General features: G+C 37.3%; 1 protein-coding gene across 5 annotated transcripts in view; it reads right to left on the reverse strand.

The window, feature by feature from the left end:
• Positions 1-635: 635 nt before the first annotated feature.
• CSDE1 (cold shock domain containing E1) overlaps positions 636-25,576 on the reverse strand; it is a 37,940-nt gene continuing 12,999 nt past the window's right edge. The window contains exons 3-21 of one of the 5 annotated variants that reach the window (XM_006728450.3): positions 22,612-22,761; positions 20,776-20,974; positions 19,644-19,753; positions 19,150-19,242; positions 18,428-18,525; positions 15,656-15,737; positions 15,187-15,315; positions 14,956-15,081; positions 14,096-14,308; positions 11,766-11,906; positions 11,517-11,681; positions 9,424-9,531; positions 8,623-8,798; positions 7,934-8,046; positions 6,632-6,751; positions 3,016-3,194; positions 2,124-2,287; positions 1,243-1,375; positions 636-879 (exon numbers count right to left, since the gene is read on the reverse strand). In XM_006728450.3, the coding sequence (XP_006728513.1) occupies positions 832-879; positions 1,243-1,375; positions 2,124-2,287; positions 3,016-3,194; positions 6,632-6,751; positions 7,934-8,046; positions 8,623-8,798; positions 9,424-9,531; positions 11,517-11,681; positions 11,766-11,906; positions 14,096-14,308; positions 14,956-15,081; positions 15,187-15,315; positions 15,656-15,737; positions 18,428-18,525; positions 19,150-19,242; positions 19,644-19,753; positions 20,776-20,974; positions 22,612-22,752 (2,538 nt within the window). In that variant the 5' untranslated portion in view covers positions 22,753-22,761 and the 3' untranslated portion in view covers positions 636-831. The remainder of the gene's footprint in view (positions 880-1,242; positions 1,376-2,123; positions 2,288-3,015; positions 3,195-6,631; positions 6,752-7,933; positions 8,047-8,622; positions 8,799-9,423; positions 9,532-11,516; positions 11,682-11,765; positions 11,907-14,095; positions 14,309-14,955; positions 15,082-15,186; positions 15,316-15,655; positions 15,738-18,427; positions 18,526-19,149; positions 19,243-19,643; positions 19,754-20,775; positions 20,975-22,611; positions 22,762-25,576) is intronic. The other 4 variants (XM_006728452.3, XM_006728451.3, XM_081815731.1 and 1 more) reach the window with 4 other exon arrangements.

Below are 25,576 nucleotides of genomic sequence, written 5' to 3' on the forward strand. Positions count from 1 at the left end.
CCTAGAAGCTGCAGTTATCTAAGCAGCAGCAAGTTTGTGCATTCGTCTTTTTTTGTTTTGTTTTTCTTTAAATACGATTAAATTACCACACTGCTGGCACACCTCATTTGCATGAAATTCTGCACCATACATACTAATTGTAGTAAAATTACCCCCCTCCCCAATCCCAGGAAAAAAGAAACTACTCTGGAAGATAATTTTCACTGAAATCTAACCAAACTTCGTTAAGTGGACTGTGACAAGATTATAAATGATATGAAAAATAACATTTTAACATTTGGCCATCAACTTAAGGAAATGGTTTGCCTATACAAATTTTTATAATTTTTGTAATTTTAAATATATTCTACCTTCATATGGTCCTCAGGATTAAAGCATAATGAACAGGAAAGAAAAGGAAAAGAACGCAACTGAGTGCTAAGGCAGAACATCTTGCCAGATAGTAATGAAGGTAGAGTATATGCTAAATACCAAGTGCAGAATTTCATAGAGCCAACAAGATAACAGTCTATATTTTTCACTTACACAGGCGAAGTGGAGTTTGCAATTACCAGTTGCGTTAAATGCACCAAATAAAGCTCCTAAAATTGATACTATAAGGCGCCACCTTAAGTTTTCCAGGCTGCAACTGTGCATAATTTTAAAATGGTTTTCTTAAATTTATTTATTTTTTTAAACATAACACGAGGAAGGTGTTAAAACTGGTGTAATAGCTCAAGAGAATAAGTATTCCAGATTTTGGGAGGGATGAAGAGGGAGATATTCAGAACCCTTCACCAGAATCCCCCCAACTTGATCATAGTGGATTAATGATGTGCTTTGTGGATGTGGTTAGTCAAGGACACCAGCTTGACGGATCTTTCTTTCTGCACCAAATCCCTGAAAAGAAGTAAAACTGCAGTTAATTACTATAAAGGCATTACTTTCAATCATTGTAACCACCACCGTATTTCTTTCCCAGAGGAGGAAATTCATAGTAAGCCCTCCTGATCTACTACCTAAAATCTACCAAAAGATCAGGAAGACCAAGAAATGTGCTTCTTACTGTGAGCAACCATTATTGTTAGGGGCTGAACCAATGTGTAAGGAGTTTTAACTAACTATAAGCCTACTGAATGTTGAAAGAGAATCCTGAAGTTGCCTGCTTCATTAAGCTCTGAGCTATGCCGAAATAGGACCCTGAGTAGCATACTGGTCTGTCAGCTGTCCCTACCCACCCCAAAACCTTGTATGCTCTCATACCATTGAGTTATCTGGTCCCCTTGGTTGACGAAGAACCATTAGGCGAGGAGCACTGGCATCATCCAGGGTGATGTTCTTCAAGCGATTGACCAACCTATCAGGTCGTGGAGCTGCAACAGCCTTGGGGCCCTCGCTGTAATGAAGTCAAGAGGTGAGAAGAAACAACTCTTGGTGGGAAGAAAGCAAGTACCTGCAGAGGAGTAGGTTTTCTAACTACCCAAATGACTCAGTTTTAATGAGGGGACTCTTGCCTCATCTAGCCAGCTAGCTAGCAAGACAGGACAGACAAGTTTATGTTTTATTCCCAACTCAAGGTTTATTACTATGGAGGAACTGGAAGAATCATTTGGGTGAGGGTCATCCCTGGACTGGTCTGCAACTAGAAAAACCAGTTCCACAGACACATAAAATGAGGTACTGGATGTGAAAAACCTTAGAAAAGTTAAATATGAAGAAATATTTCAAGAGACTCCCAGCTCCTTTCATGGTAATGTTACGGATTTAAAACCTTTAAAAAAGCAGAGACAGTATTGCTAAACTATAAATTAGAATTTTAAGCAGCATATAAATGGCTTAATGGAAGAAAAAGCTAAACAGAATCCTTTAAGAACAAGGACTACATAATCTTATTATAGTTAAGTTCTAATACATAGAAAGTACCCAATTAATATTTCATGGGGCCAGACTGAAAAGACTTTTTAAAATTTAGACAATGAAAAGACTCGAGGTAAAAAAAGACACAGGAAGGATCAAGAAATAACCAGAAAGTGGCAGGATTAAAAAAAGCAGTGATGAAAAAGTGAAGAAGTGTGATAAACCAGAGTTTATGAAAGTTTAAAGACAGTCCACGGAGTTTACCAGCCCAACAACAACAAACTCACCAGACTCGCCAAACATTACAAGCGCTGCACTTGCCAGTGCGCTGATTAAGAATCACTGAGAATTCCACCTCATCTCCAGCCTGTAGCTCAATGCCATCTTGAACTTCTTTCACATGGAAAAAGAGCTTCTTGCTATCTCCTACTTCATAATTAATGAAGCCAAACTGGGGGAAGAGGGAAGGGGGAAAAAAAAAAAAAAAGGACACATTACAAAGGGGAAAAGTACCTCACTCTAAATGAAGCACAATGCCTGACCCTAACTAGAAGCTGATTTATAAAACATGGTATTAATGCTGATGCTCCAGTTTAGCTGCCTGTGCTAGAAAGTAAAAGCATATGGGTCCAAAAAACTTGTCAGGGAAGAAATCTATCTTTGGAATCACTGCTATTCAATCTATCATAGCCTGACTGAAACAAAGGTCGCTTTGTGTCTTCATATAGTATATGGAGCTTTTGAATTAAGCAAAAAATCATACTGAGATCTCAATATGAGGAACAGTTTTGTTTGCCCTAAATGTATTTTATGAACACTTTCACACATGCTTGCTTTCTTTGTGTGGCCTGCAAAAGCAGCTCTGAGCTAAAGTACACAAAATCTTAGTCTTTCTATTCTGAAAAATCTCACTCCAAACTTATTTTCCCTGTCATGTAATGTTAGTTATCAGTAATACTCTTAACTTTCTTTTTGCTCGTATCACCATTTTCTTCATGTGGTTTTCTTCATATTTTTACAAGCTACCTCAAATCAGTGAAAAAGGGGTGGAGCAGAAATAAAAACCAAGGTGAATATTGATGGTTCTTCCTTGGCTGAAAAAATTTCAAGGTTTTGGTTAACACTTGTTTACCAACTCATAAAAGGATCAAGTTCAGATCCAGAGATACTACCACTTACCTGATCCTTCACACACTCCACTGTGGCCCTACGCAGGGGTGTGATGTTGTAGGCCATAGTCTGTGCATTTTGGCCCAAGACACATAACTGGAACTTGACACTCTCCCCTTTCTGCAGGCAATCCCCTTTGTTGGCCATCCCAACTATGCCAAATGGATAGACCTCACCTTTCATATCCCCTGTAAGGAGAAATTACGTACAAAGTCTAAAAACTAGTATTTCACAACAGTCCTATGCTGACGGTCCTAATAAATTTTCAAGTAAATTGCTAAAAAATGTATTATGTTCCTAGATTTTTATACCTGAGAAATTCTACCATAAAGCTTCAATGAAATACTATCATGAAAACAAGTGAGAACTTGTAGTACTTCACTAGCTAATGAACAGTTTTATTTTTTTCAGTAATCTCTATACCCAATGTGGGGCTCAAATTCACTACCCTGAGATCAAGAGTCGTATGCTCTTCAAACGGAGCTAGCCAGGTACCCCTAATAAAGTTTTTTTTTTTTTAAAGATTTTTTTTTTATTTATCCAACAGCGAGAGAGGGAACACAAGCGGGGGGAGTGGCAGAGGGAGAAGCAGGCTTCCCACCGAGCAGGGAGCCCTATGTGGGACTCGATCCCAGAACCCTGGGGATCATGACCTGAGCCGAAGGCAGATGCTTAACGACTGAGCCACCCAGGTGCCCCTCCCAATAAAGTTTTAAACTACACTTACGAAATTAAAAATAACACTATCACTCACAACCTCATTACCTAAATATTTGGGTGTTTTAAGCAGAATGGGTTGCTAACATGATCCACTGGATTATCTTCTTCCCGAGTTCACAATGTGAGCCAACCAGTCAAAAATATTTCTGACCGACACCTAATTGGGCATTCAGTCAGGAACAGGCAAAAACAATGTGGATAAATTTCTTTGGCATTCTACATCTTTTCTTTGTTCTGACTGTGGCTCCCTCAAACCAACAGGTACTTGTCTCAGTTCAGAGCTCAGCATACTTTTTCTTAAAAAACAGTAAACATTTTCTGTTACAACTACTCAACTTTGCTGTTGTACTGAGAAAGCAACCAAAGACAATATATAAACGAATGGCTATGACTGTTTCAAGAAAACTTTCTTTCAGAAACAAGTCACCATATTTTTGTAGAGCTCTTCCCTAGAGTAAAAAAGTTGGCTGGGGTGTCCGGGGGGGGGGGCTCAGTCGGTTAAGCATCAACTCGATCTCAGCTCAGGTCTGGATCTCAGGGTCGTGAGTTCAAGCCCTGCACTGGGCTCCACGCTGCGTGTGTGGAACCTACTTAAATTTAAAAAATAAACGAACAAATAAGTAAGAAAAATTAAAAGAGTAAATAAAAAACGTTGGCTGGAGGTCAGTGCAGGCTAGGAATTAAAAACCATGCCAAAGGTTTAGCTGCTTATCAGTTCGCTTGGATGGTGAAGCCACCGAATCAACAAAAACGAAGAGAAAACCATCAGGTGGAAGAAGCAGCTTCAGAATTGGAAATGCTTTTAACAATTCTCTTCATTGATTATAGGGTAAGTGAAGGTTTTCTTTTCAAACATACAGGAACCACAAACTTTTGGATACACTTCCAACAGATAAAGTCATGCAGAAGGATTAGAGACAGCTGGTCTGATGTAGCTGTGTTAATACTAATAACTACCATTTATTAAACACTTATAGATTCAGGGACGCCTGGGTGGCTCAGTTGGTTGGGCGTCTGCCTTCGGCTCGGGTCATGATCCCGGGGTCCTGGGATCGAGTCCCGCATCGGGCTCCCTGCTCCGCGGGGAGCCTGCTTCTCCCTCTGCCTCTGCCTCTCTCTCTGTCTCTCATGAATAAATAAAATCTTTAAAAAAAACAAAACAAAACAAAACAACAAAACACTTATAGATTCATATTTAATCTTTCCAGAATCTTAGATTGAAGTTATTGTCCTCATTTTAAAGAAGAAACTGAGCTAGCAAAGATTTAAGTAATTTGTCTAAGATTCTATAGCTAGGAAGTGGAAGAGCTGGTGTTCACATCTAGGCCTGCCCTACTTCAAAGTCCATGGTTTTATACAGAGTTGTTGTATTCCTGAATAAAAGAGCTGTTCTCACCAACAAGTAGGAAAATGTGACCTGTCTAGTCTCAGAAACCCCTAGGCTTATAGATTTCAGGCAAGTTTCCTTTTCCATAAAATCCTTGCTTTGGACTGTATCCTAGAGCCAATGTTGAAGAATAAGTGGATTGGGGATTGGGAAACAAAAAGAAGTGGCATGTTACAGAGGAGGAAGAAGGGCAATTCAGTAAGTTGCTCAGCCCTTTAGTTTTTAGGGCCCTTTTAGGAGTATGGTGTAATCATGGCATTGGTTTAAAATACTGATTTGCAAAAAAGGCCAGATTTGTACGGAGTGATTTAAAAACAAAACAAAAACAGTGTGTGTTTAATAACCACCACTGTTAGTAAAGGTGGGAAAGTAGAACAAAGGAAGTTTATTTTAAATATGAATTAGCTCTGAATTAACAAAAGAAGTGATTAAAATAAAAGATTTGCTGTAAAATCTATTCCTATTTGGAGGGGTGTTGGTGTGGTGGGGGTGTGGGGGGGGGAGATGGTGGGAGGTACTTAGGAGTATGTAAAACAAACTCCTAAGGACCTCAGGTGGTAAAAGGAACATGTTATCAAGGTTCATTTCTTTCTCTCAAATTACCTGTTCTTCCCCACTTCATGCTCTTTGACTCTTACATGACACAAGATTTATTCTCTTTGTGAGCCAAGCTATCATCTTTGGTTGGAAACTCAAACCCTCTCATCAACCCCATCATTATGGTGACTTAGCTATACTAATTATCCAATGGTTCCTACTACCATTCCTATTGCATACTTATTTTATGCACAAAGTAGTCTTTTTTTTTTAAGATTGGAGAGAGCCTGCGCACATGAGTGGGATGGGGAGAGGGAGAGAGAAGCTCAAGCAGGCTCCACACTGAGAGTGGAGCCCGACTCGGGGCTCGATCTCATGACCTGAGCCACCCAGGCACCCCCAAAATTGTCTTTTGCTGAGGGTAAGGGGTGGCACCAGAACTCAGAGAATTATTGAAGATGGGGAGAAAAAAAGCATAAAATGAAAAATATAGAGCACTCTGGCCCAGAGACACACAGTAGGATCCACATGGAACCCTAGCTATTAAGGAATTTATACAGTACTTTTACAGAGAGCAGAAATGTTCACAGAAGTGAATGCTACTAAGAAAATTTGTTAATACGTAAATAACGAGAATAATACAGGAAAACTATAAAATTGTACTAAACAGTCAATGTGAATATCTGATTATCACACATTAGATGCCTATTGTTAGTGTGAGATTTTATTCTCAGTCTTCAATGTAACTCAGTTGCTCACCTATCAGTCATTTGTTCACAATATAAACCCAGGCTGATCTAATTTCTGAAGGATATAAAAATAAAATCCAAGAGATGGGGGTAGGGAAGAGTCACTTTTCCTTATTTCAGTTTTTAAGGAATCAAAAAACAACTGCAACAACACCAACATATTTTAAAACGTTCAAAGTAGTCATGTGAAAGTAAAAACAAATTTCCAACAATCTGATAGGGATGCTCATACCTTCCTCCACAATCTCAATCATTCCTTGGTACTCAGTCTGTGTTGGATCCACACTCCTCAAGGGGCGAATGACTTTACCAGAGTAGATGGTGGGATCAGCTTCCTCAGTAATGCCATTCACTACAAAACAAAAGCATGTTATAACTCTTACTCAACAATTTTAACTCTATTCCAGAGGAAAAGAAGCAAAAATCATTGCAACAAATGTTAGTAGAGGGTTGACTGCTTGTCTGCTACTCTTGAAATATTTCTAAACTACTTTTAAAATAAAGAAAGTTAATTTGTTTAAGGAATTAGCAAGTATTTATATTTAAAACATATCTTGTTCTCTTCATCTTTTCTGGGTGACCAAATACTACTTTTAGCGGGTGCCTTCCCTGGTCTCTAAAATGGCAACCCCAACACTTATATACTTCCCTATATTTTAATCTTTTTTCTTTTTAAATGGGGGGGTGCGCAGAGGGAGAAGCAGGCTCCCCGTGGGGCAGGGAGCCTGATGCTGGACTCGATCCCAGAACCCTGGGATCATGACCTAAGCTGAAGGCAGAGGCTTGACCAACTGAGCCACCCAGGCGCCCCCTTTACTTTAATCTTAGTAACATATATTTCTAAACATACTACATACAATATTTTACTCATCTTGTTTGCCCGTGAATACATACAAACTAAAAAAAAACAAAACTCAACAAAGGCAGGGATTTGTCTGATTTCTTCACTGCTATATCCCTAGTACCTAAAACAGAGCATGCACTTAAGATATTTATTGAATTGAAATGAACATTCATGGTGCTTTCTCTAGGTCTCACCAAGAAAAAGTGTTACTTGGGGAACTGAGATGAAAGCCAAAAGTTGCAGGTTTTTTAAAAGTCAGAGATCCTAAATAGCAACAATTTTCTCAAGTTCCCATTATTTTTCGTATTAGACTCCTTCTCCAAAACAGTCTCCTAGAGGAATGCCTCTCTCCCCATCCCCATGGATATTACATCTTGGAGTTATTTTTTAAGAAAGAGAGATTAAATTGAAAATAAGCATAAAGCCAATGACCTAAACCATCTATCTAGTGGTTCTCAAACTTGAGTATACATCAGAATTATCTAAAGTATTTATTAAAACAGATTGCCCGTCCTGACTTTAGTAGGTCTAGGATGGGGTCAGAGAACTTATTATTTCTAATAAGTGCTGCTGGATCATACCTGGGGGACCACTAATCTAGAATGATTGGGTTTTTGCTCCCTCTCGCATGCTACCCCTTATTTCGTACCAAAAGCAGAGACTGAATAAGTAGAAATCACAATTCATTACCTGAGTGTGTTTTGTTCACTTTTTCTGCACTGACTTTGTTGCCTTTGCCTTTGGACAAGCTGTACTCGACCATGTCCCCCAGTTCCAAGCTATCAACATCACCAGAGAACTCACTGGGAAGAAAGGAAACATTTGAATAAGCAATCACCACAATTATCAAGAGGAGCAAATAAATTTTATTTCTTCTATAACAACATTCATGGTGTGCTTACTTATGCTGGATACTGTATTAAGCATACTATAGGCACTGACTCATTTAACAGAAACAACCCATTAAGAGGTTACCATTATCCCCAGCTTCAAGACAATGAAACTAAGATACCAGGAGGTTAATTAGGTGGCAGAGTCTGGATTTAAACCTGAACTGTCTAAGAGTCCACACCCTTAACTAACACTATGCTATATTAGAACACCAAATCAAATGTACAAATCTCTGGTAGCAACATATTTAACAGTGTTCTTTCACTGAAGCAGAAAAGTTCTTGTCCAATGTTCAAAGCAGGAACAGGCCTTTATCTTTTGGCCACATGTTCTCTATACAGACAGTTAACTTTTGTTTATACACTGCCATAATTTTACCAATATGTAATTTGGAAGTAAAAAATATATAACCACCCAATACTAAATGTTTTGGACTCCCAAACCAAAGAATGGATAGTAAGCTCTAAGTTCTACAAGGCATTCCTCACCTGTAATGGAAAAAGATTTCCTTATCATGATTGGCTGTTTCAATAAATCCAAAATTATCCTTCAGAGTTGCCACATAACCCAAGAGCCTCTTGGAGTTGGAATTACGACCTAAAAGTCGCACACAAGTTGCAATCTGTTGTCCAGGCCTCTGTTTGTCACTAATACTAAATTCAACCTGTGAAAAATAAGGATGTTCATTAATACCATGTCTTTTCCACACCAAGCTCTTTACCTCAGGACCTATTAACTTCCCCAGACCATGCTTTCCATTCCAAATATCCTTTGTGTTAAATACTCTGATGGAATACATTTTCACCAAAACTAACACTTCTGTGTCTCATTCCACTTTTCATAAGGGATCAAGTTTTGTTCTCCAGTGTGTATTTATTCCTTATAGATTCTCAATTTCTCTAAAGCAGGGCTATCAGAAAACCAGACAATGTTAAGTATGAGAAAAATGCATTGCAATATAAAATCTTTGGTGTGATTTTACTTTGATAATGTTTTGCGGTGGCTGTTTTAGCTTGTAATATTATTACTTTTATCTAAGTTAATTGACTTAGGCATATCTTAGCTAGTGTTTAAATACTGACTTCTCAAAAAGCTTTAACAAAGAGCTTGTTAGACCATGTTCTAATTGAATAAGCTGCTTTTAAATGGGAAGATGTTCCTGTATTAACCTCATAAGCACAAAGCAATTTTAGCAAAATTTGATAAAATTAAAAAGAAACCATTGTGCAAGACTTTTAATTAAGATGACAACCTTTAACCCTCCTCTCAAATAAACAGAATTATCTTGCCTTATCTCCTATTTGAGGAGAAGTAGATCCTTCCACATCCTTGGCTTGAAAAGCAATAGTCAATTTCACCCCACAATCATCATAAGCAATAACACCATCCTCAGCCTCCTAAAAAAGAGAAGTCAACCACACTCAAAATCTCAGCATTTGATTTTGCTCTCAACTCTAACCCATTAACCTCAATATCCAGTCATTATCTGACAACATACTCCAGAGCAAGTATAGGAAATAGAGATAAGACAATCCCTGCTCACGAAGAGCCCAGTTTAGCAGAGAACACAGATTCATAAACAAGTGTAATACACTATTATAAATAAGCACAATGACAGAAGGACTCACTAGGGTCCAGTGTTGGCCAAGAAGAAAAAAACAACAAAAGGGCAGAAAAGCCTCATACAAAGGCTATCTTGATCAAATCAGTTTTGCCAGAGCCATTTGGGAAGCAGGGCTTGCAAGAGCTAAATACCATTAAAAATAATCCCCACTGGTTTTCTTTTATTATTTTTAACAGCAGCACTGGGGAAATTCCTACTATGGGCCAGGCCCTGTGAGAGCTTTTTCAATTAAATAGGAGACTGATTTTTTGTTTAAAAACTTAAGCTCAGAGGTGAAGTGATTTCCTAAGCTACAAAATAAATGGTAAACAAGATGCTATTCTACTCTTGGGACGCCTGGGTGGCTCAGTCAGTTAAGCGTCTGCTTTCAGCTCAGGTCATGATCCCAGGGTCCTTGGACCAAGCCGCATGGGCTCCCTGCTCAGCAGGGAGTCTACTTCTCCCTCACCCCCGGTGCTAACAATTAAAAAAAAAAAAAAGATGCTATTCCACTCTTACAGGCTCCTAATTATTTCTAAAATTACATTACCTTCTCTCTGGTCTACATTCATGATCTCTGTCCTCTGCTTCAAGGACTATCTAAATGTCCTATTAGGCCTCTTCATCTTTTGCCTTTCTCCACCCCCATCTAGGGTTCATATTATTGCCATTTCTTCCTGAAGTACATTCCTGATGACACTTTCCAAAAGAAATCTTCTGAGTACAGAACAATGTCTAAAGTCTTTAGAGTAGCGATCAAACCTTCTTAATCTAGCTGTATCCTGATTTTTCACCCTTATTTCCCTTATTGGGCCCCACCAAAGAAAAACCCTATCTTCCTATTTAATACTTAGTGCTTTCTAAAGAAACCCTGAATTTTTATCTGTACCTCTATTCTGTGAGGAATGTCCTTTCCTCATTTATCTCTACCTATTAAATGTCAGTGCCTTAGTGAAACCATCCCAGACTCCCCCCAGTTTAGAATTCATTTTTGCCACAGCACTCTTATTGACCTTTTATGGCAACATTTTATATTTTGTATAAATTACCTGCTTCTATACAACTCTCAATTTATTATTTGAGAGCAAAAGCCATGTTAGACTAGACAGCTTTATATCTCTATTCAGTGAACTAGTCAATAAATGGAGTTCCAATGTGTGAACTGAGTCTACCAAAATTTGAAAGCTTTAAACTGCTTTGGAGACAAGTACTATCATTTTAGATGAGCGATTCTCAACCGGGAGCGGTTCTGGGACATCTGGCAGTATCTGACAACACTTTTGGCTGTCATAAAGGGGGAGAAGAAAGATAATGGTCTCTAGTGGGAAAAGCCCAGGGATGCTGCAAAACAGCCAACAGTGCACACAACAGCCACCCACCCCCACACAAAAGTCAATAATGCTGAGATTAAAAAACCTTTTAGATTAGTTCACCACTGTTAATATTACAGAGAATTCCAAAAGAGATAATACTTAACTCCGTTATTGTGTGGACAGTGGTTTCCTTGAAGCAGAAGACTAATAAAGAGCTACATATATCACGGGCGCCTGGGTGGCTTAGTTAGTTAAGCATCTGACTCTTGATTTCAGCTCAGGTCATGATCTCAGGTTCTGAGATTGAGCCCTGCATCAGGTTCCATGCTCAACTCCGAGTCTGCTTCTTTTCCCTCTCCCTCGGCCCCTTTCACCCCCCTCCCCATGCACCTCTCTCTAAAATAAATAAACCTTAAAACAAAACAAAACAAAACTACACAAATCATCTTGATCCCGTAAAACTTACCTTTTCTTTGCCTTTATTTGGGCTAGTGGTTTTAGGGTTGGAGAAAGTGGCTTCTTTTTCTACAGTGCCCAGAAAACGATGATCTGAATGGGAGTGGAATGAAACCGTGCCCTTGGGAAGCTTTTTAATCCTAATAGCATGATTTCTTTGGGCAGAGAGCATATCCTACAAATGATAAACAAAAGTAACTTTAAACTGAAAAAGGAAGCACCAAAAAACCATCCCATTCTTTTCTCAAAAACTACTCACAGGAACCACAGTAAACTCTACTTCATCTGCAATATGGAGCTGGTTCCCATCCAGAATTTCACTGAAGTGGAAGAACATACGAGCATCACGATCCACACACTTGATGAAACCAAAACCATCTCTCATGGCAGCAATTACACCCTGAAATCCAGATAGTATTTTCACTGACTGTGAAGCTTGTCAAGAAAACAACACTCAACTTTGGAAGCATCAAGTTGAATTCATTAGGAATTCTCTGTATTAAGACCCAAATTCTGTATCTACATTTTAATTTCTCCATTTAAATACAAACTCATTGCTTTCAGTCTTTCAGTAAATTAACCTCTAAGCAATTGTGTGAGATGCTACTCCTTGGCTGGTATGCATAGAAAAACTATCGCACTGCAAAGTAAACATGCACACGATGTATTCCTTTTAATTCTCAAATCTGTGAACTTGGTATTATTACCCTGTTTTGCAAGATGAGGAAATTGAGGATGAAGGAGGTTAAGCGGTTTGTCCAAAGCACACAGCTAATTAACTGGTAGAATCGAAGATTCCAAATAAGACCCAAGCTTTATGACAACATCCAGAAATTTTAAAAAGCTGTACACTAATACTTCAAATATTTCCAAAGTCAACTAAAAGCAACTTTTTAGTCTCTATCTTAAAAAATTTTATGTGACTTTAGGTACAGGAAAGGCTTAAGATTTACGTCTAAAGAATAAATATAGGAAGTCCTTTTCTTATTTCTCACCTCCCCCCCTTACTAAATTATCAGCTCTGTGAGGGGATTATATCCAGAGTTAACTGGCACACGGCAGGTACTCAAATGTTTACTGAAACAATTATTATCAACCTACCAATGACTTATATATTGCATACTGATTTACATCATCACTGATGATGATTCTACAACCAGTTCTGAATATAGCATAAACAATATCCTGACATTTAATCCTTGCTATATCTTTTTTTTTTTTCCTAAGATTTTATTTATTTATTTGAGAGAGAGGATGAGAGGAGAGAGAGAGCACATGAGAGGGGGGAGGGTCAGAGGGAGAAGCAGACTCCCTGCTGAGCAGGGAGCCCGATGCGGGACTCGATCCCGGGACTCCAGGATCATGACCTGAGCCGAAGGCAGTCGCTTAACAAACTGAGCCACCCAGGTGCCCCCTTGCTATATCTTAATGGCAGCCAAGCTACTCTACGATGTAGTCCATACTGTCAAGCAAAATAGATGCTACCTGAGAAGTTCTTAAAAAAATCATTCATGGGGCGCCTGGGTGGCTCAGTTGGTTAAGCGACTGCCTTCGGCTCAGGTCACGATCCTGGAGTCCCGGAATCGAGTCCCGCATCGGGCTCCCTGCTCAGCAGGGAGTCTGCTTCTCCCTCTAACCCTCCCCCCTCTCATGCTCTCTCTCTCTCATTCTCTCTCTCAAATAAATAAATAAAATCTTTAAAAAAAAAAAAATCATTCATTTGGTTCTCAAAATTTTTAAAGTTAAACGCACATTGCAAGTGTCAAATAAGATCAGATCTCCAGAAGTAAAGGTTAAAAGTTCCAAGAAACTTAAATTTCCATTGAATGTACCCAGTTCCACTGACAGCACTGAGCTACATACAACACGTTATGACCCCCAACAGAACTAACTATGAATTACATCTGAGAAAGTTAATTTATGAAAACCAAGCTTGTAAAATACATTTGGAAACAATTCTGGTATATGTCATTCCTGGATTTATATCCACTAAAAAGAATTTGCAAAGCCCAAAAAACCCAAAACCTATTTAACTTTGTTTTATTCAGTGTTAGTACTAAATATTTTATGGAACAGTTTGGGAAAATCTACTTTCTACAATGATAGACTTGAATTTTCTCAGTCCAGAGAATCACTGACTCTCAAAAGATCTTAGAAATCATCCTGTACACGTTTCCTTTTCTAAAACTTTTTCAGGGGCACCTTGGTGTCTCAGTTGGTTAAGCGACTGCCTTCGGCTCAGGTCATGATCCTGGAGTCCCGGATCGAGTCCCGCATCAGGCTCCCTTCCTGCTCAGCAGGGAGGCTGCTTCTCCCTCTAACCCTACCCCCCTCTCATGCTCTCTCTCTCTCAAATAAAAAAAAAAAACTTAAATAAAAAAATAAAACTTTTTCACATCTACTCCAAGATAACTGGCAGAGTCAGATATCAAACCCAGACTGACTCAAACATCTGTGTTCTTAATCACTTAACAAGGTAACTGCCCAATGTCATCATTACCTTAAAAACTTCTCAGTACAGCATTACAAATTTGAATATACCATTGACCCCATATTGAACACAAGTATCAAATAATATCCAACACTTACCATCTCTCTGGCTTCATTAGTGAACTGAAATGTATTTGATAGAACTTCTATGTTGGTTGCTCGTTCTAATTTGTCACGTCGGTCTGTTGAAATATTAAACCTAACATGGTCGCCTTCCAGCAGGGTCACCTTGGATTTTGTATCTTTGTCTCCAAAGGGAAGTTCTTTAGGAATCACAAAATCAACTTTGATGCGTCCTGGCAATGGGTCATTCTGATGAGAAGGAAAAACTATTTTAGCTGGAGATTTCTCATCCTTCCTAGTTCTAAGTCAAACAAGAAGAACACACAGCAAACCCATGTTATTTATAATAAACAGTTCCCTACAGGGAAAAAAGATGTTGATAACATAAGTCCAATTTGAAAGCTGTGTTCTATGGTCACATGATGTGATCAATCATAAAATCACAACACTGCAGTTAAGAACCTCCACTCTGACACAGAGATATTTTATTTAAGGAAAAGAATTTCAAGTCTTTTATGTTTCACATTTCTTTAGCAATGACACCACTAGTCTCCTCTCCTCACCTTACCTCCCACACAAATGAAACAAATGCAGGGGGAGGGGCTAGGAGAGAACCCCAATAAACGCACACCCAAACTGGTTTTCCCCCAATTTAACCAGCAGTTTTGTCCCTTTCTCCTTATCACCCAGTAAAAAATAAAACATATTCGTGGATACATCACTGGTTTCTCATTTAGTTTAATGATATATATATATATATATATATATATATATATATATAAATAGTCAATTGTTCCATTACCATAAAATTACATTAATCAAGTAAAATTTCTGTATACCAAATTATTCTACTACTGATGAGACAAAAGAAAACTCTCTTGAAAAAGTCTACTTACCTGGTTTTTACTGGGTACTTTTGGGATTACTTTGGTTACAGTTCCTTCAAAATGTTCAATGCTGATATCTTCAAAAATGACTGTTCCTTGAGGCAATAGTTTGACATCTGTTGCAACTTCTTTACCCTAAATCACAAAAGGGGGGAATCATTTCATTTTAAGTGTTTTCTAAAAATTTAATTCATTTGATCTTAAAAGAAGGCCAAAGATCAAGTTAGTCAACTATCTTACATTTCTGTCCTTGATTGTGAATTCCACGTCATCTCCAGGCTGTAAGGTTTCTAAGTCACCCTTAAATTCACTATAGTGAAAGAATATCTCTTTTACAATATCACCTCTTTCAATAAAGCCAAATGCCTCCTAAAGACAAACAAGCAAAACCCAAAAAATAATAGGAACATTAGGTACTATTAAGTGTACATACTTACAATTACAATTTGCAATCAATAAGCCTTTTCATAAAATTATACTGTACCGGAAACAATATATTTGGTTAGGTCTAATATTAGCAATTATCAGTTACATGGCCCATTTTAAAGAACATAATGAATTAGTAACCAAGGAATTTTAAGAAATTTCTTATGATGTTAACAGTGAAGTATTTTTAAAGGGAAGATAAAGAGAAAAAACAAAAGGTTCTTGGGTACTAACAGTAGTCAAAGAAAAAAACCTGAAGTTTCTCATATTTGATGACACTTACCTTCATGGCACAAACTACTCCCTGATAGCGGGCTTGTTTCTTTTTCAACAGCATAATGTTACGAGCACTTACAGCACCAGTACTAGAAAGGAATAATTGGGTGGGGAGGAGGAGGGGGGGGAATCGAAGAGGGGTGAAAAATGCATTGGTTTGGTTAGGTATGATGAGTCCAGATAAACAAACTAGTTTTCTGAGGCCTCAAGAATTTTATGTCAACATGAAGAGCAAATGTAGTTTACGGCACATGATCCTTTTCATATGCAAAGGATTTTTGCTCCAATTCCCTAGCCTTCTAAATTGGACACACACACATGTACCATTTTCCTCTTAGACTCTTAAAAGAATATCATGGACACTCTATGCTTTTCTATTGCAATAAAAGAAATTCACAAGTTGAATGCAACCAAAGATGGGGAATCTAAAGTTTTAGGAAGGTCATTTCTTGGATAAACATTTGAGTAGGTATTATATGCTACAAACAAAGGTACTGGGGATACAGAGATGAATAAGAGGTGGTCTCTGTTTTCAACGAGTGCTGAATTTAGTAGCTATCCCATCAATTATTTCTGATTAAACAGCCATAAAAGAAAGCTGAGTAAATGCAGTGATTAAAGGAGAAATTTTCGACACTCTAAAAATGACATTCACCCTCAATGAAAACCAATTAGGCACCACATATTACCCTGTCCCCATCTTTGAGCAGCAACAATGTGAATCTGACTTCATTTTAAAGATGGTACAGACTGTTGGTGTAGTTGTTTTAAGAAAAGCTGCAGACTAAGCAATTACTTCCCTTAATTTTTCATGGACAAACTATAACCCAATTGTGCTTTTTATTTCAAAAATTAACAGGATAATGAAGGCACTGGAAAAATCCTACTTGCCTTTGCAACTTACTACAGTGAAAGGCTTTAGAGCCAGACTGGGGTTTAAATATCTGCTATTTCAAAGCTCTATGACTTCAGGCAAGTCACTTTAACTTTATGAGAACATACCTCAATTTTACAGATGACATCAGGTGAAGCTGTTCTCAGGATTAACAACTATACATAAAGTATTTAGTACAAGTGCTTGACACACACACAAACTTAATAAAGGTTAAATAAAGCCCTTTCGGGGTGCCTGGGTGGCTCAGTTGGTTAAGTGACTGCCTTCAGCTCAGGTCATGATCCTGGAGTCCCTGGATCGGGTCCCGCATCGGGCTTCCTGCTCGGCAGGGAGTCTGCTTCTCCCTCTGACCCTCCCCTCTCTCATGTGCTCTCTCTCATTCTCTCTCTCTCAAATAAATAAAAATCTTTAAACCAAAAAAAAAAAAGCCCTTTCATTGGCTCCACCTTTAAACTCAAGCCCTATCCCTGCGCTTCCTGAGATCAGATTGAGGCCTTTAGACTGGAACTATTAATATACCGACCAACTCAAATGAGTCCTTTTATTTTTTAAAGACTGATTTATTTATTTATTTTAAAGAGAGACCGTACGCACAAGAGAGCATGTGCGAGGTGGGGAGGGGCAGAGGGAGAGGGAGAGGAGCAGGCCCCCAGCTGGGCACGGTGCCTGACATGGAGCCTGATGCGGGCCCAGACCCTCTGATCATGACCTGAGCTGAAATCAAGAGTCCAACACTTAACCAACTGGGCCACCCAGGCGCCCCTCCATCTGATTCCTTAAAATGAAGACTAAAGTCTTACAAGAGGTAAGGTTCAGGGCTAATAATTCTGTACATGCTCTTGGGACTTTGCTTTCTCTGTGCTGTTGCAAAGTGCATTCCTAGCATTTTTTCCAACTTCCTACTTTTAACTTCCTTCTGTACTCTTATAAAAATAATTATCCCTGGACTTTCTTAACTATACTTTCCTTAAACTGCTTATGCTGATGAATTTCACAGCTGTATATCCTGTCTATTACTAGCTTGTTTCAGACTTATACATACAACTACATGTTCAGTAGCTTCACCCAGATATACCCAGACACCTGAAATTCAAAATGCCAAAATAAGTAGAATTCTCCCACACTTAATACTTTCTTCTGTATCTTCTTAGTCTGGTTAATAAGATCACTATCTGCCCAGTAGCCAGTGAAGTGGCATTTGGGACTCCCCTCTCATTAATTCCAATATCCCCCTCTACCTAATCAATCACAAAACTTGATTCTATCTTCTCAGTGTGGCTTGATTTTCCCACCTGACCACCCTTGGCCTAACCATATTAGTATATTAGATCTTCATCTTGCATATTAACTCTCATGTCACTGCCTGGAGTACCCCTACTCTCCAAATGTCTATCATCTCCATGACTTTCAATGATCTAAACTGATCACACCTCCATCCCTGCTCCCACCCACTTAAAATCCTTCAGAGTCCTAGGACTATGGGATAAAGCTCAAACTTCATCCTCCTAAGATCTAGTCAATTCAATCAACTCCAACTTTTGGCCATTTCCTCAAAATGATACTTCTACTCAGGATGCTTTTTCACCGCCCCCCCCATCTCCCTAGTGACTTTACACCCTTCCCTCAAAACTTCTGACTTCTGGAACAGCTCTTTGAAAGCTCTGACCATATTTTAATTATATTCCTATTTTTGACATCTGCACAGCACCCATCATAGAATAGACCCTCAAATGCTTAATGAAGTTTAAAATAGCATGAAAATTATCATTAAAATTATCTACAAGTTAGGTTTTTAACTCATTTCAAATTTCTTCTTCTTATTGGAGGAGGTGGACAAAAAAACAAAAACAAAAAACCCCAACTTAGGTAGAAAAAAGAACTTACTGTTTATTGTTATCAATTACAAAGTTTATTTTATCTCCAGTTTCCAGCTGAACATTCCCTTCGACATCTTCAGGGGTGTAAGTCAGATAAAACACTTCCTGTGAATTAATAAGCTATTATTACTATATTGGCAGGATGCACAGAGTTCTCTGTATACTGTGATTTACTTCATTAAATAAAGCTCTTAAACTGGCATTTTAAGCCAAATTTCTTAAAAATGCTTTATAACAAGTACATCATTTTATTCATATAAACACACACTTCCCCTCCATGATGCTGATGACTTCTGCGAGTCCACAGCTGAGCAGCAATCCAACTTCAAAAAGCTTACACACGTGGAAGCATTTGCCCAGAGACTGTAGTTACATTTCAAAAAAACAATTTTTATGTAAGGCATTCCAAACAAAAAAGATGGAGTTAGTGCTTAAAAAGAACCAGAAAAAAAGATCCCCTCCCACAACCCCCAAAAAAGCGAGTAAAAGGAACATTTTACCTTAATGTTCTAACTAAGGTCACACTTGGGCAAGCTAAGACACTTGGAAGTCCTAAGGATTTTTTCTTTTTAAAGTTTTTGATTATGCTGCACTCGAAAGCCTCTTAGAAACCAAATTTAAAAGTGAATTTATCAACTGCAGCTTACGTTTTCTATTTTGAATTTTAAAGTACGCTTATAGATCACATGGTGGATCAGGCAAAGGTTTAAGAAAAATACACAAGTTTACCCCATTACGTTCGTAGCATACACTCCCTGTTGGACTCTGACCCGGGGCAGCTGGAGATTTACTCTCTAAGTTGTGAGGAACAGCGCACACAACCTACCAGTCAAAAAAAAAAAAATTTCCATTGCTAATCATTTCAGGAGCAGCACTGTGCAATATTAACTGAATTTTAATATCCTCTATACTATACATAGGGATGCATTTTAATATGATCCACAAGAGGATGTCATGCTGCCAAGTTTCAAACTTACAGTACGTAAACTGACTGTAAGTACAGACTTAGGGTTATATATAAAAACCCAAATTGAGTCTTGACCATATTTTATATTCAGGTCAAGAAATGCCAGTGCTTCTGATAGAATTTTAAAATAATAATCTTTATATACTATAGCTCTCTTGCGTGCAAACTGAGGAGATGGGGAGAATCTTCCTTTTCTAATGTGAAAGATATGCAAATGCAGGGCCCTAAGAAAACACAAAGCATCAAAGCCACTAACTTGTCCATTCATTCGTTCTTCAGGGAGGATTTCTGGTTTTATCTTCACCAGTTTAACAGCAATGGGTTTCCCAGTCCGCCGGTCAGATGATACTTCAAATTCAACATCGTCTAAAATAAAGTAAGTATTGTATTTGTTGGACTAATTTTGACAAAATGGTACCTCACTTTCAAGCCAAACTTAACGTAGTATTTGAGTTGCTGTAGACCGGTGATTTCTCAAAGTGTGGTTCCTGGAGCAGCATCAGCAGCATCACCTGAGAGCTTAGAAGAAATGCAAATTCCTGGGCCCCACTCAGACCCACTGAAAGACAAACTCTAGGCACCAGGTACAGCAATTTGTGTTTAAACAAGCCTTCCAGGTTATTCTGATACGTACTAATGCTTCAGAACCACTGCTTTAGACTAAGATAGGAATACCTTAGTCTTAATTTTCACAGCATTTACATACACTGCAAATGAGGCAATATAAAGATCATGACTTTTGGCAAGTTTTCTTTTTTCTTAAGCTTCTCTGTACCTCAGGTTTCCTCATCCAAAAAACAAGGATTAACCAAAATAATGCTCTTGTAGGGTTTAGAGTATTAAGTATGCAAATACTCATGTTAACTATTGTTCTGACTTTCTCCCCAAAGATATTTTAAAAAACATACACTGAGACCTTATAATTTCAGTCTTCTACTAACCCATACATTTTCTATGTGAAAGTGATTTCTATGGTGTAAGCCAAGATGAATAGTCCAAGTGGTGACATTTTTTTTTTTCAGGTACTACCAAAAATATTACCTGGTAAAACAGTCAAAACTAGTATTATAAAAGTTTAATATTTTCATTGGCTTAAAATCTAATATATAACTAAAGTCATGAATATAGAGAAAAATAATTAGATCTTCCAAGTATCTATTTAAAAAAATATTTAAAAAAAATTCAATCTATCTTTAAGTCAATGAGTCTTTCATCCCCCAAAAGACACCACACCACAGTAGAAACCAGGATTCTGCTGGTTTATGGAGACACAAGTCTGTAACTGGGCCAATTAAAAGGCCAAAAATATAACACTGTCTTGAGCAAGTTGACATGCAAGAGAGATGTGTGATGAATTATTTTAAAAAGGATAATCAATGACAGATTACCTCCTACTTTTAAGTCCTGCAGGTTGCCATTATACTGTGAACAGTGGAAGAAAAGTCTAGCTTGACGTTCTGAACACTGAATAAATCCGTAAGAGGTTAGCAGTTTTTCAATAACCCCAGTTTCACGCAGTGCTGCTGAAGTACCATTAGGGTACCCATTGTGTCCATTGTTATGGAGAAGGTTTGGATCAAAGCTCATCTGTTTTAAAAAGAAAAAGAACTTAATATATTCAGATCTGGACATTATCTTCATAGCATCCTAAGTCTGATGAACAAATCACTAAATTTTTAATGTAAAAAAGCAAAGAAAAGTAAAGGGAAGTTTTTGGGATTTTATTACTGAAATATTAATTTAGCTAATAAAACATTTCAGAAGACATAATTTCATTTATTTTAAGGAACCGCCCCAATTTATGGTAGAATTTTCACTTATCAGCAAAAAGCAACTATGTAAGTAAAAGCTGCTTTTATGTTAACTTTAAATTACTAAAACAATAATTTCAGAGAAAGGTAAGGGATATCCAAGGGATGGCAACCCAAACTACCAGAACACTTCCTTAAGAAGTTAAAATCGACTTTGAAACTTAAATAGAAACCTTAATACTATTTGGTAAGCCATGCATCCGAAAGCAATTATTTAAATTAGTAGAGATGAAAACAAAAGAAACTTTGTATGCAATACTTAAACTAGAAAATATCAGAGTGATGCATACTTAGATTTTTCAATGGAAAACAAGCCAAAACAGTGAGTTGGAAAACAGGATTTTTCTAAGACAAAACTCCAAGACAACAAAAGCTCTTCAAATCTAAAAATTTTTAATCATTTCACAGGTATATTTAAAGAAATCTTTTCATCCATTTCAGACACTGATGAAATCTCTAAATACTGCCATTTGCTTCTAACACATAAAGCAAAATAAAAGTCTTTACTGAAAACTGCTATTTAAATACAATGCAGTGGAACCTGTTTACATCATCAAATACTGTATCACATTCGATATTTCATTCTGCATTGACTAAAATTATAAAAACAAATTATTTCATTAATGTAAGTGATGAATTAAAGAGGACAAAATCCCTAGCAAAGGTTAGGTCTGTAACTAATTTACTACGACAGAAACATATCCACATCATTACTAGTTTTAGACCCTTTCATTGAAAATTTGACTTATTAATAAGCATTTTAAGTGTGAATTTGGCATTATTAATAAAAATATTTGTCACTAGGAAAAAAAAATGACAAATTCTAAAATAATAAACCCAAGTATGAGTGTTAAACAGTGTATAAGATGGCCAAATCAAAGCCATCCAATCTGTAGGTGGTTAAGCTCTAGTTCTTTCATGTTAGCCATCGCTCTGTTTACCATGTATTAACTAATTTTTACAAAGCCTGAGAAAGTAATATTATCACCATTTTATACCAATGAGGTAACAGACACAGAAAGGTTAAATGACCTGCCAAAGTCAAATGGTAGAGGATTCAAACTAAGAAGGCCTACCTCTACAATCTGACTCTAAACTAGGGCTTCCCAAACTTCAACTACCTGGCAATCTGGTTAAAATACAAAATACTGATATTAGTGGGGGCAGGAGTTTTGAGATTCTCTACTTCTCACAAGCTCCCAAGGTAATACCAATGCTTTAGATTTTTGGACTCATTTTGAGTAGCAAGACCCTAAACTACTAAATTTATCTTTTCTGATTCAAGATGAAGGAAATGCCTAGGGAAGTTAGAAAGTGAGTTTGCAGGTAATTTCAACCGAAGTGAGTGGCCCTCTTAAGTCATGCTCTTAACACAAAGCAAAATAAGCTGGGACGACTGTTTTCCTGACTTACGGATCTTTGATACGTGGGGGTCCTCTTTTGTTTTTTAGTCCCAGATGAGGTAGAAGATGAAGATAAAGGTAAAGAATGTGAAGGAGGGGCTGCAGGAGGGGGATGAGGATCTGATGATGATACAGTAAAAGTGTTCTCCATCTCAAACAGCTGTGATAACATAGCACAATGTTTGTAACTATGATCAAGAACAATTTAACACACACTTCAATTTCTTTATCTTTTCAGATTTACAAGTAGGTTACTTCAGCAAAATATAATTCAATTTCTACTGACGAAAGAAATTATGGCGTTAACATTAAAAGGTCAAGCTGAAATGTATTTTTAAAAATCCTTTTACAATCCCAAATCCACAACATTTACAATTTTTTAAATGCCATCAGGATTCCCTGGTGGTTGCTACAGTGATACAATTCAGCCCAATTTCTTCTCAGTGTCTCACAACTTTACAAATAATCCAAAATTCTCTATCAACTTGTCTCCCCAGAGTACACACAAGATAATCCAATGGGGTATGGGAAGAAAATATTACAACTATCATATTTTGTCCAGAGATAAAACAGCTTTTATAAATATCATGTACTTTCAGAGAGGACTCACTGAGTTGGTACGTTAGATCACATCACATTTCACACACATTACTTAGGTGTTCTGAGGGAAGGGTGAGGAAGAAGTTGACAAGCGAAGCCCTCACTAATTAATTTACTTTCAGCATATTACAGTTCATATTTGCCCAATTAAGTGGACAAATTTAGCTATCTAGTTTAAACTGCCCTCAAAAACAGACAAATGGTTGAAAAAGACTGCTGAAGAATCTTAGATAGAAGATAATGCTAAATAAGGCAAACACATGCAAAGAAAATGGGACCTGACACTTCTCATCCTAGTTCTAGTTCTCCGACCTCCAAATTCTAACATAAAATGACCATTTAATAAGATTTGACAAGTCTGCCAAAACGCTAATATCAAGACTATGTACAGACTTATACTAGAAGCAGTAAAACATACTACACGTATACTGTTCCTCCCATAATAATTCATGATGGCATAAAGTTTTTAAACACTTAAAAACTAAGCATTTAGACAATATTTTTAGTGAGAGTGGAAAGCTTCCGCACTGGTAACAGGTAAACTATTTTTATAACATTGCTTATTTCATCTTCATCTTATTTTTAACACTAGATTTTACAACACAAACATAGCATAATCACGTGATTTCTGAGTATATATGCATGTGCACATTGACTGTACATGCTATTACATTTACTAACACTTTGATGAAATTAATTTGAAGAAGACTATTCTAGGTCCAAGGTATGTCATGACTTTCAAGCTGAGCTTCTCTCATATTTGGACCATAGTTCCTATTACCATAGAGGTAAGAACATAATACTGTGCTTTGTAACACATAGACCATGAAGTCACAAAAACCTCAAGTCTCCAGTCCTACCACATATTCCTGCAGACATGAGGTAAGACTCTTGTTTTTCTAAGGGAAAATGAAACAGAATTACAAGGAATTAAAGCTATGCTTTCCTTCTAAGATTAAATTGTTTCCCAACAAAGGTTCTGGAATTTAGGCTGTATTGGTCTTTTAAGTCTCACCTCACCTCTAAATGAACATCAAAACACAACTGAAAAAGGGCCTTTCCTTTCTCCTAGCATCTTTCCTGACTGAAGTTTCTTTCTCTAGCCTTTATTCACTTCAGGGGGGGGGGGCTCATCTTTTTTTAAGGAAAAACATATTACTCAGGCAACTTTAGATAAAACAATAGGTTAACACCCTTCCCTTCAAAGAATTCCTTACAATTCAGGCTAAACTACATTTTTATGGCACTGTAAAATTTTCTTAACCAGCACCACTAAAACTTTAAGGAAGTACCATTAAACAAAATAAAAGTTCATTAAAAAAACACTACTAATTACATAAAAGTATAAGTCCAATGGAAAAAGTAGATGGCTCAAGAACAGATGCTAAATAAAAAATTAAGATAAAGACACACCAAAAAAAAAGCGGGGGGGGAGGAAAGGACCAATGTATAAATGTAATTTGGCTTTTTTTAAATAGGGGGAAAAACCAACTTATGTGCCCACCTTACAGCATACAAAAATATACTCAAGATAGACTGAGTTAAATACTCTAACATCAAATAAAAACATACTATTAATCAAATTTTTGGAAGGAAGACTTTCTAGATTTGAAATAGAAAAAAACCGCAAAGGATCAATATTTGATTATATGAAAGGGACAAGCTTTTATACTCAAACTTAAGGAAAACAAATGCAAATATCTCAGTGTACTATTAAGGAAATTTAGTCAATAAGAACTGTAATAGTCACCTCTTTTCCGGATTTTGCTTTCTGCAATTTGTTACCCCCCTCCCCCCAACAGCAGTCTGGAAGCCGGTGATTCCTCCTGACATATCCTCAGGTCAGTAGGAGCCTCACACTGCATCATTATACGTACATCATTCATCACTTCATCCCATCATGTAGGCATTTTATCACCTCACATCATTACAACAAGGGCAAGTACAGTACAATAAGATATTCCCAGAAACACATTCACATAACTTTTATTATACTGTTATAATTACGCTACATTAACATCTTACTGCACCTAATTTATAAGTTAAACTTAATCACAGGTATGTAAGGTTCAGAAAAAACATAGTCCATATAGGGTTCCCTACTATTCACAGTTTCAGGCATCCACTGGGGTCTTGGAACATATTCCCTGTGGATTGGGGGAGGGGGGGCCTACTGTACTAGAATATAAACTCCATGAAGGCAAGGACTTTTTGTTCAAAGCTAAATCCCTAGAGTTTAGACAAAACAGTTGTTGGCACATATTAGGCACTCATTTGTCAAATACTAAAAGTATTAAGACAAATAAATTAGTCTTAAAGACCATTCATTAAACATAAACACAAGAAAAACTTCACTTTTGTCAATAAAAAATTTC

Source organism: Leptonychotes weddellii, chromosome 4, assembly GCF_054177405.1.
Source record: "Leptonychotes weddellii isolate Sample4059 chromosome 4, ASM5417740v2, whole genome shotgun sequence".
Taxonomy (NCBI): domain Eukaryota; kingdom Metazoa; phylum Chordata; class Mammalia; order Carnivora; family Phocidae; genus Leptonychotes; species Leptonychotes weddellii.